The 17,037-nt window shown below is 36.3% G+C and overlaps 3 protein-coding genes across 4 annotated transcripts; 2 read left to right on the top strand and 1 right to left on the bottom strand.

Moving 5' to 3' along the window:
* Positions 1-70: 70 nt before the first annotated feature.
* Positions 71-382, top strand: LOC103990717 (putative glutaredoxin-C14). The gene has a single exon (XM_009409959.3). The coding sequence runs from the start codon at positions 71-73 to the stop codon at positions 380-382; it is 312 nt and encodes a 103-aa protein (XP_009408234.1).
* Positions 383-949: 567 nt separating this feature from the next.
* Positions 950-11,147, bottom strand: LOC135616643 (cullin-1-like). 2 transcript variants are annotated; one of them, XM_065116040.1, is made up of 20 exons: positions 10,996-11,147; positions 10,658-10,849; positions 10,462-10,561; positions 7,315-7,500; positions 7,152-7,199; positions 6,866-7,069; positions 6,706-6,783; positions 6,411-6,500; positions 6,243-6,323; positions 6,089-6,151; positions 4,767-4,802; positions 4,594-4,680; positions 4,365-4,514; positions 4,159-4,214; positions 3,932-4,052; positions 3,698-3,859; positions 2,374-2,517; positions 2,074-2,292; positions 1,797-1,964; positions 950-1,397 (listed from the first exon to the last, which is right to left on the bottom strand). In XM_065116040.1, exons 2-20 carry the CDS (start codon positions 10,795-10,797, stop codon positions 1,296-1,298), a joined length of 2,235 nt encoding a protein of 744 aa, XP_064972112.1. In that variant the 5' UTR covers positions 10,798-10,849; positions 10,996-11,147; the 3' UTR covers positions 950-1,295. The 2 variants fall into 2 exon arrangements, with proteins under 2 accessions (XP_064972112.1, XP_064972111.1); XM_065116039.1 differs by having other exon boundaries at positions 10,658-10,900.
* Positions 11,148-13,614: 2,467 nt separating this feature from the next.
* On the top strand, positions 13,615-16,976 carry LOC135616644 (uncharacterized). Its single transcript, XM_065116041.1, has 7 exons — positions 13,615-13,773; positions 13,921-13,962; positions 14,055-14,108; positions 14,208-14,261; positions 16,227-16,280; positions 16,363-16,434; positions 16,656-16,976. The coding sequence occupies exons 1-7, from the start codon at positions 13,693-13,695 to the stop codon at positions 16,806-16,808; spliced, it is 510 nt and encodes a 169-aa protein (XP_064972113.1). The 5' UTR covers positions 13,615-13,692; the 3' UTR covers positions 16,809-16,976.
* The last annotated feature ends 61 nt before the right edge of the window (positions 16,977-17,037 follow it).

The raw sequence follows: 17,037 nt of genomic DNA on the forward strand, positions 1-17,037 counted from the left end.
AGTCACACCAAGAGCAGAATGTGCACAAAGCTCCAGGTACCTACCTACCTCGCTTCGACTTGTGGCTGCGATGGAGAAGGTGATGAGGTTGGCGTCGCAGCGAGCGGTGACGGTCTTCAGCTTCAGCTCATGCTGCATGTGCTACAGCGTGAAGAGTCTGTTCAGTGAGCTCGGGGTCGACGCGGCCATCCACGAGCTGGACGAGGACCCGAGCGGGGCGGAGATGGAGAGGGCGCTCGTTGGGCTGCTGGGGCGGAAGCCGCCGGTGCCCGCCATATTTATCGGCGGAAGGCTGGTTGGCTCCACGGACAGGATCATGCAACTCCACCTCGGTGGCAATTTGGTGCCGCTGCTTCGGGATGCAGGCGCTCTGTGGCTCTGAGTACGCACAATGCCGAGTTCATGGCAGAATATATATATATATATATATATATATATATATATATATATATATATATATATATATATATATATATATATATTGATCGTGCAATATGCATGAAAATAAGTTATAGAGATGTCGTGAAAGAATCTACTCATTTATAATATTATTTTCCTGATGAAAATGAGACATAATGTGTCAGTTCATATAATTGAAATGGAACTTACTTCTTGACTGTGCTGCTTTTCTTTCTAAATGACCATAATATGACGATGTATCGAAGTTGCGTGCACATAGAAAAAGTGTATGCATATGCCATCGATCATTATGGATGTACGAGTTTATCATTTAGATATGGAAAACACAATTAAGCAAAAAGATATGACAGGAGTTCAAATCACAGCCAAGCTTCCGTCTACTGCATTCTCCATCACAATAAATCATATGAAACCTAATTAAAAAAAAAGTCAAAAATTTCTACTTCAAGAAGCTGGCAACACATTGGTAGCAACAGGGCCTACGAAGGCAGGATAAGGTCAATCAGAAGTACAGATGCTAAACAAAAGATTACAATAACATAATTACCAGATGACATTGAACAAAAATATAGAATAGAATATTTGAAGAAGGTCAGGGATCATCCGATGATTACAGTATCAAATTCCTTAACAACACAATTCCAGTACAGGAATTTCATACCACACGGTGCTTCCCTTTGGAGCAGAAGTCGAAGCAGTTACTTGAAACAGATGAATATACAAAGGAAGTTGCCACCAAAGTCTTGAAATTTTGTTAGCAATCTCCAGCCTGTGCAGCTATAGATTTCAACAGCCTTTATTAGCTTCATGGTCGACATTGCTGGGAGCCTGAAAGACGTGGAAGGGCGTGTGTTTCTCCAGAGAGATCAGATCAATCAGGCCAGGTATCTGAAAAGATTTGGGTTGTCCTTGTCCCGCTCTAAATACTCTCTGGTGATCAAATCTTCTATTCTTTTCTTAATTGCTTTAAAGTCAGGCTGCAGAATTGAAAATTCAAGACAGCAAGAAAATCGATGAGAGATATATGTAAAAGCGGTCTGTTACTGATCAACCTATATTTCTCCTTAAAATCTGCATCAATCATTTTCGATGATTAGAAATATGCCAACACGATTGGTGCCACTACTATGGAAACAGTAGACGGCCACACAGAAACACTTCCATTGCTATGTCAATGGTGGATAATACAGGGAACAAGAGGTTATAGCTACTGATTATTTAGGGTCAACTCAATATACCAACTTGGAAAACGCAGGGTTAATAGATGTTATAAGCATAAAAAGCCTTGCGAAAAAGAAGCCGTATTAGATTTTCTAGTTCATAAAATAGCCATACATTATGTTATGAAATAATCAAAATAAAGAATAAGCAAGCACCTTGAACATGCGACCAAGCTGTTCGACGCATTCCATCACTAACTGTTGATGGCCCAAAACTTTACGACTTTTCATAATGCGCACAATGGAGGCATCAATAGCATATCTTCGATCCTTGTCAACATCTTCTATTACCTTCTTCTTTTCATCCACTGGTGGAAGAGGTATCTGTAGGCAAGAAGAACCAATGAAACCAAAGATGGTTGAAAACCAGAAGCAACAGGCTAGGGACATTTTCTGCTGCTTTAAAATGGAAAAAATTGTCCAGAATCCAGACCTTGATCCTTCTCATTTTGTCACTGAATTTGGAATTAAACTCAAAGACGTCATTCGGAGAAATAGATTTCGTATATGGCTCTTTATTGAGAATCTTATACTTGGCACAAGAAAGGGAGTGAAGCAATCTAATAACATCATCATCGGTCAAGTTAAGCTGAGCCATGATCTCTGAATAACTCAATCTATCTGAGGCATTAAAAAGAAGCAAAGCCGCCGCCTGTACACAAAATATACGAGAATGCTTCCTGTTGGCATCCATGTTTATTTAACATGAATAAAAGTGGAATTCAATAGATACCTGATAAGTTGTGACAATAAGCTCCATTGTCTTGGGCTCAAACTTTCCAATGAGGTTACATGTCCCCAAAGAATAAATCCATGTAAGCTTCCTATGTTTGGTTTTTGTCTGATAGAACTCTCTAAAAACTTCTACACATTTTACCTGAAATCAGAAAAATCCAAAGCAGGTCGCTTAGCATTTAATCAATAAATGGTAAAATAACTTTTTTTTTAACATATCCTTCCCTAAAACATTTGTTATTTATATACAAATTCTGAAATAGTCATTGCTTACATGATAGTCCCTTAATCTTGCTTCACTGTGCATACCAGTTCCAGTCTGTAGCCCAAGTTCAGTTAAGCCCTAAGTTTTGGGTTTGATTGAAAAAAAAAAAGAAAAAGAAGGCCTGGAGATTCTTCTCTTTAATTTATCTCCATCTTTCTTTGAAATATCAAAGAATATCAAATATAAATAAGCTCTTCAAGAAGACACTACATGAAGATATTGGTAAAGAATAGTCTCTACCAAAATCATCATAACACTAAGCGAATACAGAGGAAGCAATCGGGATGCGAAGGCATATTTGCATGTAAGGGTCAGGCTCATTGCTAACTTGATGAACAGTTTCTTTTATTTTTTTACTGAAAAGTAACATCTGCAGGAGTATAAGTGGCTATATTTGGTCGATTTGATGAGCATATGGGAGTAAGGTTGCCCTTATTTGTGTTATGAAGTGGATGTCATTTAGGAAAAAAGAAAATGCGTCCAAGTTGCTTGGGGGAGAAGAGTTTTCATTCAAATTTAAAGCATCAAAATTAATATCATTATCAAAATCATTTTTTTTTAATTTGAGAAGCTTATTAAAAACAACATGAATAGATTCCTCTATGACCAAAGTTCTTTTATTAAAGACACAAAAAGTTTTAGACATAGAGAAAGCTTTTTGACATAGAGGAATAACTAAGAAAAATGTCTTCATTGGATTTTGCATCAAATTTTCCTAAAACATCTTTTTCATTTAGAATAAAATAATAATCCTAGTATACTCCTTAAATCTGTATTTAGACTAACTATGACCAAAAATGCACAACAAAGGCGGATATCAGGAACTAACATGCAAATAACAAGTTATGAAATACTTGTACAAAATAATATAGAATTCAGGTACTATATGAAAAAGGTAACATTTGATTAATTTAGGCCAATCCTAACTAATATTCCTTTGCTCAGCCTAGAGCATATTCCAAAGATATGCCATCTTCCGAGATAGTTTCCAGTTTTCATAGGACAATGAGAGATCAATTGGAAGACAAATTTTCACTTGTTAAGATGGTCGACAAACCATTTCAGCAGGAAGGTTGAGATCAAATGATTTGTAACTTGGCCAGAATCCAGTTGTCAGAACGGTGACAGTGAGATCTATCCCTGGATTTGCCTGAGGATTAATGTTGAGATAGTCCTCAAAATTAGATTGGTTTTCTCTGGCAAGCGTTAAATCAGTCACCTGCAAAGACAAACCAAAGACTCTAAGCCACTAAATTATATCCATCTAAAACATAAGCATGGTGCTACATACCATGCCCTCCATCTTTGAGGTGAACTGTCCTCCACATTGCTGCTTTAACTTTGTCAAAATACTCCTCTCATGGTCATCATTAGCACTTTTGTCAAAGAGCAACCTCCGAGCAAGCTTCTTCCTGCAGATTGATTCCTCAATAGGAGAACAGCAATGATGAAAAAAGTAGCAAGCACTGAAGTCACATAAATGTAAATGAACATAGAAGATTCTACAAGTGACTATACCTATAGAACTCGGCAAACAGATCTTTGTCACTGATATAAGCAAGCAACCTCACGACCTGCAAATACAAAATATGTGTTTGATGGCATCCCAAAGTTGAGACTACAGCAGGAGAGAAGAACAGGGCCAAACAAGAGAGGGAGAAACATAGGATAAGAAGAGAAAGGGAAGAGACACGGATGCAAAGACAGTAAAATAAGGTATCTACTTTCTCAAGTGTCTCCTCAATTGCTTCGTCACTGAGTTTCTCACTTCCACCCTTCTTAAGAATATTATCACAGAAAGTCGCCAGCAACTCAGCACTTGAGCTTCCTGCAACACCTTTGTTACAGAAAACCTCAAAAGCCTCTTTGAGTGCCTAAAAGGGACAGAACAGACTTATGCAAAGTACAACAACAAAAAAACCAACTTGACCATTAGTGCATCATAAACCAAACCTTATGGAAAAGGGAATGATTCTGAAAGCAGTCATTCACATAAGACAAGTACTTGTCATGCAGCTCAATAACCTTTCTGACAAAAACCTGGAAACCAAAGATTATAATTTCTGATTCTCAAATAGTAACCAATCAACTTGTCTGAAAGTACTTATCAAAGTGTTTCAATCTACCTGTTCTTGGAGGCCAACCACATCCCTTTTCTCTGCCTGCATAGATTATAATGCCAGAAATGTTAATAAAGTAGGCATCTGAACAAGCAGCTAAAACGATGACTGCATGATATACACAAAAACAGAAATAACAAAGGATGCAACTCATGAAAGAAAATAAAACAAGCGATACAACTGTCAAATCAAACAAAGCTGAAGATAAAGGTCATAAACCAATATAACTAACATAGGGTGAGCACAATCAGTTCTGCAACACCATTTGAAGTAGATGTTCATTTTCTCCAAACACAACAAAATGTATATCACATAGAGTGCATGAAAGTATTCCACGACATTGATAAATCATAAAACACTATTCCACTATGCCACTGCAAACAACTAAAAAGAGAAAGTTCAACTCTTGTTACCATAGTCATTTCTGTGTTCTTACTCAGCTATTACAAAACAAAGAACTTCTAAGAGCTGTGCAACATAATCAGAATTCACGAAATTGAATAACAAGGACAGTTAGCTAATTGAAGTAATGCCATGATAACAAAAATTTGTCATGACAACATAAACACAATGCATATCAAGAATGATGCCACTATCTTACTAATGAACACAACAAAATTTAACAAAAAGGAATATGCTTCCACAGAAAATTTGCTCCGAATCATTCTTAGCAAGTACTGAGTTCTTGTGCCAAAAGAGTTACTGCCAAGTGCAAAGGACACCTCAAGATAGCTCAATTCTCTTAAACTCTAAAATTTTTGCATACCTTCTCTCAGTCCACCTCATAACAACTTCCAAAATGTTCCTAAAGTTGGTATAATTTCGCCAGTAGAATGTTAAAACAAATGTGCTTACACAAGATGATTAATAAATACATACATTTGCGAACATAGTCGTTGTTAAAATCGAGGATGACTGAGAGAAGACTTTTAAGTTGGTTTGACAGTGTTAAAAGAAACCAAGTTAGAAAAAGTGAGTATCAGGAGATGTAGAGCAGTTCAAATAGAATTTGAGAGAAACAACAATAAGAAATTTTATTGCTCTAAGTTTGACAAGCGAATAATGAGATTGCCTTCGAGGGCCTCAACAAAACTCCATGGCTAAAGTCCTAATAGCAAATGCTGTGTATTAAGAGCAAAGAGCAATAGTTCAGACAAGAATCCATTTTGACTACTTTGAATAGACTTTATCATACAAAATTATTTTGAAAATTAACACTATAAATTGTATCTACAAAGGCATAATAAGATCAGTACTTTATTAAGATTTAAGACATTGAATAATATGCAAGTGCACAAAATTATCAAAATAAGACAATGAAAGCCTACCTTCTTGTTGCTTGCAGCATCTTCTGCTTGTTTAACCAATGCTGTACCCTCAGCGGTCACATGCTGCACCAGAGTGATGAGTCAGAAATCACATTGCAAGTTAAACTTTTACTGAAGCTCCATAAAGTTCGAACATGAAATATCAGAAAGAAACCTGCTTAAATATCTGAGAAACAGGATCTAGGCCACGAGGTATTCTGCAAAAGAGCCTATACATACGAGAGAGGTCGTCCACCTGAAATGCAAATAGAAGCATGGTCATCAAACCTTATTAATATCTCATAACAAGAATCACTTATATGCATTATAGAGGTACAGGCACCTTGTCATCTCGAAGTAAGGCATGGCACCCAGAATGTTCCTTCTCCAAAAGTTGGCTTGCATATGCAAATAGTAACTCATGTTGCACTTTCTACAAATAAATGAAAATTTGATGATGAAAATATAAAGACAAAAATGGAAGTATCTTGCTGAAAATACTCATTATTGTTCCACATAGCACAATATTAAGTCCTCGAGTATCAAGATTTCAAAATATCCATTCTTTTTAACATAAAAACACATTTAGGTCACTGATCACCTCAGCTAGATGGTGCTAATGACAAAGGAGAATATACCTCTAACAACTTTTGTTCACTGCTAGAGTGCAAGTAATGAGCAACCCTATCCTTCTCCCGCTTTAAGCACTCTTCAGCCTAAAAAAAGGCCACATAAGGCATCAAACACACTCACTGTGAGATAATTGAATATATTCATGCGAATTATGATAGGAAATACCTTTAACATGTAATCTGGACATGAATCTTCTAGAATCCAATTTGAAGCTTTCCTAGAATAATAAGCTGCAGTATCTTTAAGCAGATCTGCTTCAAAGTCATTTTCATAGCAGTCCATGTTACCCAACCCAATCTCAACGAAAATGTCCAAGACATTCTTCAATAAAGCTCTATCAATTTGTTCCCCCTCACGCTCTTGATCAATCTGCTTGGAAGACCAACCACGGTCAAGCCTGGCTATATAGATGAAAATGACCAATAGTGGAAAGAAAAGGTGACCAACTTACCAAGGAAATGACTGCATCTTTAACTTTTCCTTTAATCTCTTGATAAACCTAAAACAAAGAGAGGCCCTAAGGAACTCAAACATAATGAAGCAATGCTTGAATCATAGAGAATGTGTAATCTCATGTTACAGACAGCAGCAATGCAGCAAAAGAAGGAATGTACCAAGTCGCGAAAGCAAGTAAGCCCAACTTCGTTCAGTGGTGGAAGCGACCTTCGCGCGATGAAATAACGATCAAGGTAATAAAAGAAACGTGAAAGCCACCTGACCATAACCTTATGATTTAACCATCTTTTGACTAGTTCCCTCAACATAAATTCATCATGCTTTTCTCTCAAAGATGGCAAAACCTGAGTAAAAAAAGAAGGAAGCTCTAATAAAATTCTGATAACAATGGTATCACTCAAGAGTTTTATGTATTTTAGAGTAAACTTTTTAATCAAGCCACAGCTTTATACTCAAAAAGAAATTTCATATGTTACATAAAAGAATGATGATATATCATATATGCATCTAACAATGATTTAAATTTTGATCCAATACCAGTTTTGGTAATCTAGTGAACAAGTACAGTAATGGTCGGAAAGTATATCGGCCCAAACCACCTGATATCAGCCAAACTTATATTAAAAGACTTACGTTGACCAGCATCATACCATGTGCTCCAATACTAGTCCTTGCTTGGACGGGCAAATACCCACTGGTGCGTATCATACCTATTATCTAAATGCAAGTTAATTTGTTCTATTTCAACACTCAAGACTTTGAACCTTTCTTCGTATGCACTACCATCTTTGAACATGATTATCAAACATGATCAAAGATGTATCTAAAAAGCAAGTAAATTAATTCTCTAGTAATTATTCAAAAATTTGAACATCTTTTCATATCCACCATCAAGGTCTGTCATTTTGCTTGAACTGGTACGTACCAGCTGGCATTTACTGGTCCAACGTAAACTGGCATCCACACTGTCCCTTTTTGAGTAGTTTATTTAGTAACTTAATTCTTTATTGTTAGCTTGGGAGGCCTTGTCCCTTCTTAGACTGAAGAAAAACTTACTAGAGGTGTCACAATTGTAACATTCTGTCACTTCCAAGCTTCACTAACCTACTCGTAGTCTAATTTAGCCAAATACTCACAGAACATCTCCCAAGATTTTATCCACATCCTTGCGGACTTAATAGAAGTAACGAGAGAAGAAGACCATTAAGAAAACCAGTTCAAGCCTAGTTTAGTAATGAAATTAATGAACTGGAAGATCTTTTTATGGTTTGATGAAAATCAAAATCATACTGTAGTATTTACTAAGCGATTGTTTAATAGATGATGTAATGATGTATAATTTTCTCATCGGCCCAAAATATGAAATGATACATTCATTAGAAAAGAATCAGATCTTGGTCTACAGCACTTCCACAAAACCCATGTAAAGAAGCACCTATTATTATTATTTTAATCAAAGAAGTTGCCCGAGATACTGCTAATCACATGAAATTAAATATGACAACATTTAATGATGCAGTAACCTCAGTTTTAATATTTAATGAATATGTTTGGATAGCTAAATGCTACATTGTCATTCTTTTTTCTCTTTTTGAGATCAGCACTTCATTCTTTAGGAAAAAACAAAGTTTTAAGTGCTTGTTTAGGTAATCAACATAGACAATAACCCAGCCTCTATGAAATATGGCAGGTGAACACCCACAAAATGCAATCTAGTAGGACTTAGGATCACCATCAAGGCACAGATTATCAAAACCAGTAATACATCACAATGGTTCATATTGTGTATTTTGAGTAACACTCCTATGCATAAAGCTGAATTTACAAAATAAAAGAGTCTTAGAACAGTATGCCACATGAGTAAATTTTCACAAACTAAAGAACAAATGCATATGATACTTGAACACAAATTTAATTCAAATGAATTGTAGAACCAATTCATCAAGAGACAGATCAGTGGTATGAAACTAACTAATTAGTCAATCTGCATGATTAGAAACTAATTGTCTGAAGATTTCAACAAGAAAAACTAATTCCAAGGCTAGTTCAGTCCCTACTCGATCACATAGAACTGCAGGAAAATTACTTGAAAAGGGTGGTGGGTTTCAACAAGTTAAGGATAATAAAAGAGAATAACAGAGACACTGAAAATAAAACCTCTTATTCATCATAGTAGCTTTAAAATCTATCAGTTAGACCCTATATCTTTCAGCCTCTCTTCGTTACCACTTTCGCTTTTTATCTCTTCATGCATTACATTACCCACTATGTATAGAGGGGTCAAACGAAGAGTTTAACTTCAACTAAAACAAGGATTTCTAATTTTACTAAAACTTTCAAAGCAACTAATTATGTAAACATAAAGTTAAATTTAGTATTCCAATAATGTTGAAAACATTCATGTGTATGATGTACTAGAAAGGTATGCGTGAGTTTGAACTCTCAAAATAAAGGGGAAAATGATCAATCCACACAACAAAGGGGAATATGTTGGAAATATCCATGTTTGAGATGCAAAAGAGATGGAATAAAAAAATAGCCAGTGATATACGATGGGTTTGGCCCACAACTTAATAGCTTAAACTTTTGGATTGCATTAGTGTCCAAGCTCATACATGTTAGCTCCAACCAGTTTCAATAAGACAGAATGAGATATCATAGCCGAGTGGACAAACTTTAATATAAATGAATAAAAAATGAACAAAAAAGATTGAGTCAAATGAGAATTGAAGAAAAAGATTGAGTCAGATGGACTGACTGAAGCTAATTTAGATAACCCAAATGAATCATATAAGCTATGCAACCCAAGTCAAGCTAATGAAGATGAGTGATATTATAACAGGTAGACGCAATGTGGCGCAAGAATGATGTGGATGAGTTTGAACCATTGTAGAAACAAGGAAGACAATTAACCCAAACACAAAATAAGAAGATGTTAGAAATATTTATATGCATGAGGTGCCTGAAAGATGTGTATGAAAGATGTGTATGAGTTTAAACCCTTGAGATAACGGTATAGATGCTCGGGAAAAAGATGTTAGAAATATTTATGTGTCTAAGATGATAAAAGAAATGGACTCAAGAATAATCTCACGTTACTAAGGATTGGAAGAGTTGGATGACATGTGATGAGTCTAGCCCACAACTTAATATGTTAAACTTTTGGCTTTTATTAATATTCAATCTCATGTATGTTAGCCATAACCAGTTTCAATCTCATAACAACACAGGTTGGCACGGAACAAATTTTCATCTTTTTATTTTTTGAGAATGCATGCAATCCAAGGCAAATGAATTATGCTCACCATGGAAGTAATGTACTCCTGAAACGACTCTCTGTACTTGTCATATAGCTGTTGGGAGTAATCATGCGGCGGTTTCTGTGTGCACATGTTGTATATAGTCCTGATCCAACATCGAGGGCAACAAAACCCATGATCAACAGAAAGACATTGAAGGACAATCAAAATTAAGGAGGCTGAATGACGATACACAACGTACGTGTAGAGCATCATGTAGTCCTCTGAGCTGAACTGCGGCTCGGGGAGCCCCTCCAAAATGTTCTTCAGTTTGGTGACGCCCTTCTGCATGAATTCCCATCCCTGCTCCAAATCGATCGTCTTCCTCTCGTGCATCGACATCCTCCGCTGCGCCCCAGATCCCCCTCGACCGAATCCTACACGAATCGGAACCCTGCGCGCGATCACCCGGTAGGGGAGGAAGGCAAGGGGATCGAGTCAAACCCTAACATAGCATGGGAGCCCCAAGCCCATGGATCAAACAAGGAAGAAGTAGGGTAAGGAGAAGGGAGGGGAGGCGAGGAACGAGAGTAATCGCACCTGAGATCGATCGATACGCTAACCCTAGGAAGAGGTGGGGGAGTCGGAAAAGCTTCGAAGGAGGTCGCTGTGGTCAGGAAGAAGGTCGATGGCGATGGAAATAGAAGAGCCCGAGGACGGTCTTTTAAACCGAGAACTCATGCGAACGCATGCGACCGTGAAGCGCCTCTCGCTCGAAGGAAACTAGTGCTTTCGATGAATGCAACTCCGAGGAAGCGTTCGCATTCGCTTGCGACCAAAACAGCGTCCAATAGGAGAGAATTAACAAAGAAAAAGGAAGGTACAAACGTGGCCCGCCCGAGTCCGGATTAGTGGGGTCGCCAGTGGGTCTCACGTCGATATCCAATCGTCACGCGGGTAGTTTAAAGGTTACGGAAAAGTGTTGTTCTTGGCTGAGGTGTGCCGGACGAGATTGAGTGGTTTAGCATCTTTCTATGTTCATTTAATAGTTCTATAATTTATAATGTGATCGACCAAATAATAGTTACTGTCGCCCCCACCAATATCATACTTACTATAATAACAATAAATCCGTAAGTTCTACCTAAACATCATTTTATATTTATTTAATATTTATATATTTATAATATGATTGATAAAATAATAGTTACTGTCTCTAGCAAATTATTATTTATATATATATATATATTATAGCAGTAGCAAGACCATAAATCTCGATTATTTAAGATTGATTGCATGAATCTTTTGCTAAATATAATTAAAAATAATAAACGATTAAATATAAGATATAAAAATATATATAATCATATATGATAAATAAAAAATATTTTCATATGGAAAGTTGCATAAAATTAGAGTTTTTATAAGATAAATAATGATATTTTATTAACATCATCTTTTAATTATCTTATTCGTTTATTTCTTTCTTTATAATTTAAACTAATTATACATATTATCCACTGTAATAAGTTATTTTCAGTATCACGGTTCTGTAATTTCAAAAGTTAGATTGAGATCCCAAATACTTATGAAAAGTGAAATATTGAGATCCAGGATTAAAATGATGATTTTATATTATTAAAAATTTAAAAAGATATAAATTTTATTGGAACAATCGGTTCAATATTTTACTTTCATAAGTATAAGGATCATAAGATAACTTTTAAAAATATAAGAATTAAAATATATAAAAAAAAAACTAATTATAAAATGTAATATGTAATTAGTCCTTATGATTTTTTTTGTTTTAAAAGTATTTTTTATTGATAATTTTATCAAAATTTAGATTGTTGTGTATTACTGCTATAATGTGATTTGGAGAAGACAAATATTTGAGGGGTTTGAGATGGTAATATATAAAGAAAAAAAATTTATTGAAGATCGATAATCCGACATCTCGTCATCAATTAACAAATTCTCCTCATTTCAACATGCTATAAATGAAAAAAAATTCTACATTTTCCGAAAATTAGATGATGTAATCAAGACATTATTTTCGGTGCAAATATTAAGGTTAATGCAAAAAAAAAAGTATATGTAATATTATTTTGGATTATGTTAAATATTATAAGAATTATAAAAAAATTTGGAAGATGTAGAAAAATGTGTAATCCACGTCATTATTTTTTAAAATGACATCGACGTATATAAATATTCGAAAATAATATTTACGTTTTTTCTTCAATATTTTTACCAAAAATACTAAAAACACATTTTCTTCAAAAAGACTCCTATTTTTTTTAAAAAAAATGGTGTAGCTAGTTTTTTAGAGACCTCAAAATTAATGTACTATTTTAAATGATTTAAACATAACATCCATTTTTATTTATTTTTAGTTTATTTTATGAATAGTTTACGGTTTCGGAATATTATAGATTGATTTTAAAAATGTGGCTCTTTCAAAAACTGTTTATTGTATGTATTTTTAACATCCTATTTTGATATATTGTTTAAAATATAAATAGTAAAATTTATTAAAAATTGAATTTTATTTCTCAAGTTTATCTTTTTAATAGTTTTTATAGTCATATAATTTAAAATTTACTGAACCAAACCAAGTAAAAAAAAGGACCCAAAAAGGATAAAAAATACCAAAACAAAGTTTTTTTTTTTTTTTTAGACTTCAGCTAATATGTTAGAAACTATGACATTTTTTTTAAAAGGAGACTATTATCTATTTTTAATACTAAAATTTATCCCTATATTTATAAAACTCTTTGATTATGAGTTTAACAAAAATCCAAATTTGCTTTAAGGAGCATAATTATAATTTTTGAATTTTTTTTTTTTGATGAGTTAGTTAAATAATAATGCTCAATTTTATTGCTTACCCTTTTCCTTTGTTTCTCTGATTGGAGTTTGTAAATGGACCCACCGGTGGTCCCGCATGGAGACAAGTGCAGGTGCTTTGGGTAAAGCGACATCGAGTAGGCGAAGTAATTAGGATTAACGTCGGGCAATCTTTACAAGCTGGTCTAGTTTTCCCATAATCGTCTCCCATTGCATTAGTATCTCATTTTGTGTGGGGTCCAATGTGGTCCCGTTCTTATATCCATTTATAAGACGGGTACGTGATTCGAGTAACGTGAAACGTGTAGGCATAGACTGAAATTTAAGAACAATGATGAGAGGCGCTATTTTTCTGCCCTTGCCCGCTCATTTCCATCCGGTCATCAACTCTAGTAATAACGGCAGCTATTGAAGGACGAAAACCCTACCCCAAGCTTTCGAACTCGAATGGCGGACTCCGATCCGGCTCCACCTCCATCTCCTCCGGCGTCCGCCACCGCCGCTTCATATCTTCTCTCATCGCCATCCGTGAGTCTTCTTATTCTTCTGATCTTTGCTTTCAGTCTCCTCTCTCCGCCCTTTCATCCATGTCTCTGCTCTTGGGTTTTGTCTTTGCGATCAAAGATTGGGAGGGTGATTTTGATTATTTGATGTCCTTTTTGGTTTTTCTGCCAGACGAAGCAGGACGATCTGCAACCAGTGGCAGCAAAAGTTGCGGTGAGATGAGATCTATGACCTATCTCGCATTACCGGGTTCTCTTTGCTAATAGACTTCGTTTGATCCTCACATCGTTTGCGGATTTTGTCAGGAACTGAATGAATCGCAGTCGGAGTTGTTAGCAAGACTTCAAGGTTTGAAGCAGGTGGATCTGCTCCTCCTTTTTCTCTTCTTAATCTTATGTGAGTAGTCGAGGATTCAGAAATTGGAGGGATTCTGGAATGATATATTCGTGTGTTGACAGGATTTGCAAAACTGGAGAAGTAAGCTGGACACCCAAGTCAAGACCTACAAGGATGTGAGTGCCCATCGCCTATTGTGCTGGAAACTTGTTTCTTCTTTTATTTCTCTTTCTTAATATTTTGTATGATTATGTTCTCTTCAAGTTTGATTTTCGCTCACAACTTCTTTGGGGCGTCAATGCCATCGGTTAGGACGTGCTGTGGCATTCAGATCTCTATAAAATGTTGGTCTACTAAGGAGTGTTACTGTTGTCTAATAAGCCTGATTATTGGTCAACAGAACAAAGATATCATGAGGCTTGGTTATTCATCCACTTTTGAGATTGGTAGGCAGATAATTCTATCATATAGGACTTAGTTTCCTTAGAGGCTTCTGTGACTTTAGTTGGATAGAGGACACTCATTTATGTTTTTCTTCCCACTATTAGGTTTTCCTTGGCTTTTTCCGATTGAAGAATGGCAGGCCTATTGACATTGATAAATGAGAGTCGAAGAACACATTCTTCTTCCAGCTTGCAACATTGCACCATGTACTATTCATGTTCTTGTTGTTCATTGACTGTGATCATCAGACATGCTCATTTTCGGCAGTCAATATGACTTGCTATTGCATGACTTGCCAGGCTTACTACTAGCACAAGGTGATACCCCCTTGTCTGCAGGCTTAACTGTTGCACCAGCCTAGTGTCTCCTTAGAATGAGCCTGTAACTATGTGAGCCAAAATTCTTAAGCTTTTGTTGCTAGTGATGATTCATTTCGTCTAACATGCAAACATTTCCCTTCCACTTCCAATGTCAGGCTAGTTGGGGCATTACAAATATATTTCTCAATAATATGGAAGACTATGTCAAGAGGTTCTTAGGTGCTTGCCTTGATACTCTGTTAAGTCAAGACTGTGCCCAAGCATTTTGAGGGGCCCTAGGTGAGGTGTCTCCAACTTGGTGTTGCCTAGGGAAGCACTTCAGTTGAGGTGTTGGGCATCCTTGATGCTTGCTTCGGTTGGCCCAAGCTATCTAAACTCTCTAACCCTATCCAAAACCTAATTTCCAACCTCTTCTCATCCGCACAAATATGACTTGATCCGCACTTGATCCCCTGCATGATCCAATTAGTCCTCCCTTCGAGCCCACCCAATAGCTATGCTCTTTTCCTCATCTATTCATTACTTTAACCTCTTTCTTCCCTCTTATTTTTCCTCTCTCTTTGTGGATGCTTGATCACTGCCGTCGTGTCTATTCTCATTCCTCTCTGTTCCTCCTCTACTCTGAGTTCAACTAGCACCCTTCTAGCTCTCACTCTTATTTCCCTCATTGCAGTCAGCATTGATTGTTGTTGCCCTTTTTGCCTTCTTCTCTCTCCTCTCTTCTTACTCCTCTATCTCTGAGTACTTTAAGCCATAAGGGACCTTGGGTCCTTATAGTGCTGTTTGTTATTTGCTACACTGAATATTGATGCTTTCATGCTCTCAATTTTGTGTTGGTGCTTGGTTGTTGGAGTTTGGCTGTCATTATGAAATCTCCAGAAAAATCTGGATAAGAATTTTGTTCTTTTGTTGTATCTAAGTCAGTCCCAAGAAAGAGATGCTGATTGCCTAGAGCAAATTACAGCTGTACAAGGAGTTTGATACAACCTAAAAGGCTACTTTGTGCACAATGGGAATAAGCTCATGCAGCCTTGAGCGACCCTCCTAAATTTTCTGAGCAACTATTGACTTTGGGAGATATTCATCTCCAATGCAGAAAAAAATGTAGAAATTCCAACAAGGCAGACATTTACTTGGTTCTATCATTTTTGAGAATCACTTATCTTAATGTATTAATGATTATTCTCATTAGAGTAAGGTTTTAGTTGTTTGTTGAATGCATAGCACCTTCTAAGTTTTGATATGAATCATCACTTCATAACAAGAATAAGAATTGTTTTTTAGCTATTGGTTTTCCTCTGCACCCCACTTATCTGTGTTCCATGCTGGATCTTTAATTGCTTTTTCTGAAGATATAATGTGAGATATTTCATGCAGGAGCTTTCAGAGCTGAAGAGTAGATTGAATACTGACCTGGATCAATTAAGATCTGTAAGGCTTGATAAGCTTTGCTTTCATTTAGGCTTTTTATTTTCACAAGCCATGCTCAACTTTTCAACATGAGTTAATTTAGGACTTCAAAGATCTGAAGACGACCCTTCAGAAGCAACAGGAGGAAGTGACTGCCAGCCTAAGAAACTTGGGGGTACTTGTTCTATCTTTTCTCTGTTTTATCTTTCATAGTATTTGTGATTTCTGTTGTACAGGTGTATTATAGTGCCATGTTGGACATAGCTATTTACAATCAGTGGCTAGTCTTAAGAACTAAATTGCAGTTCTAATGCGGCAGAGCTTTTCTAAGTAAACACTATAGTTGCATACTATTATTTGCAGTTGCCGTAGTAAGATGGCCATTTTGCTTTTCAGTTGAACGATGCTCCTGAAACTCATGCCGAAACAGAATGCAACGGCAAGGACGGCACAGGGAAAGTCCGTGATTCTTCAATGGACAACATGAAAGAAATCAAACTTTCAGATGATTCGGTTGATGAATCTTCTCAGAAGGAAAACAAAGACTAAATAGGTGAGAAACCTTGGGAAGAAAAGTATCTACAAGCCTTTTACAGCTAGTAGAGTCTGAAATCACTTGTCTCTCAAGTCTCTTGAGTGTTGGTGTTGTATCCACTCCCTCCCTGGGAGACCTGCTGCTATGAACCAATAAGCAAGTTTTTCTCCTGCTTTCTTTAAGTGGGCACTCGTTTGATAAGCATCATGCTGTTCTGCCTTTAGGAGTACTATCCAGCAAAGT

This window comes from Musa acuminata, chromosome BXJ2-7 (genome assembly GCF_036884655.1).
Source record: "Musa acuminata AAA Group cultivar baxijiao chromosome BXJ2-7, Cavendish_Baxijiao_AAA, whole genome shotgun sequence".
Lineage (NCBI taxonomy): Eukaryota > Viridiplantae > Streptophyta > Magnoliopsida > Zingiberales > Musaceae > Musa > Musa acuminata.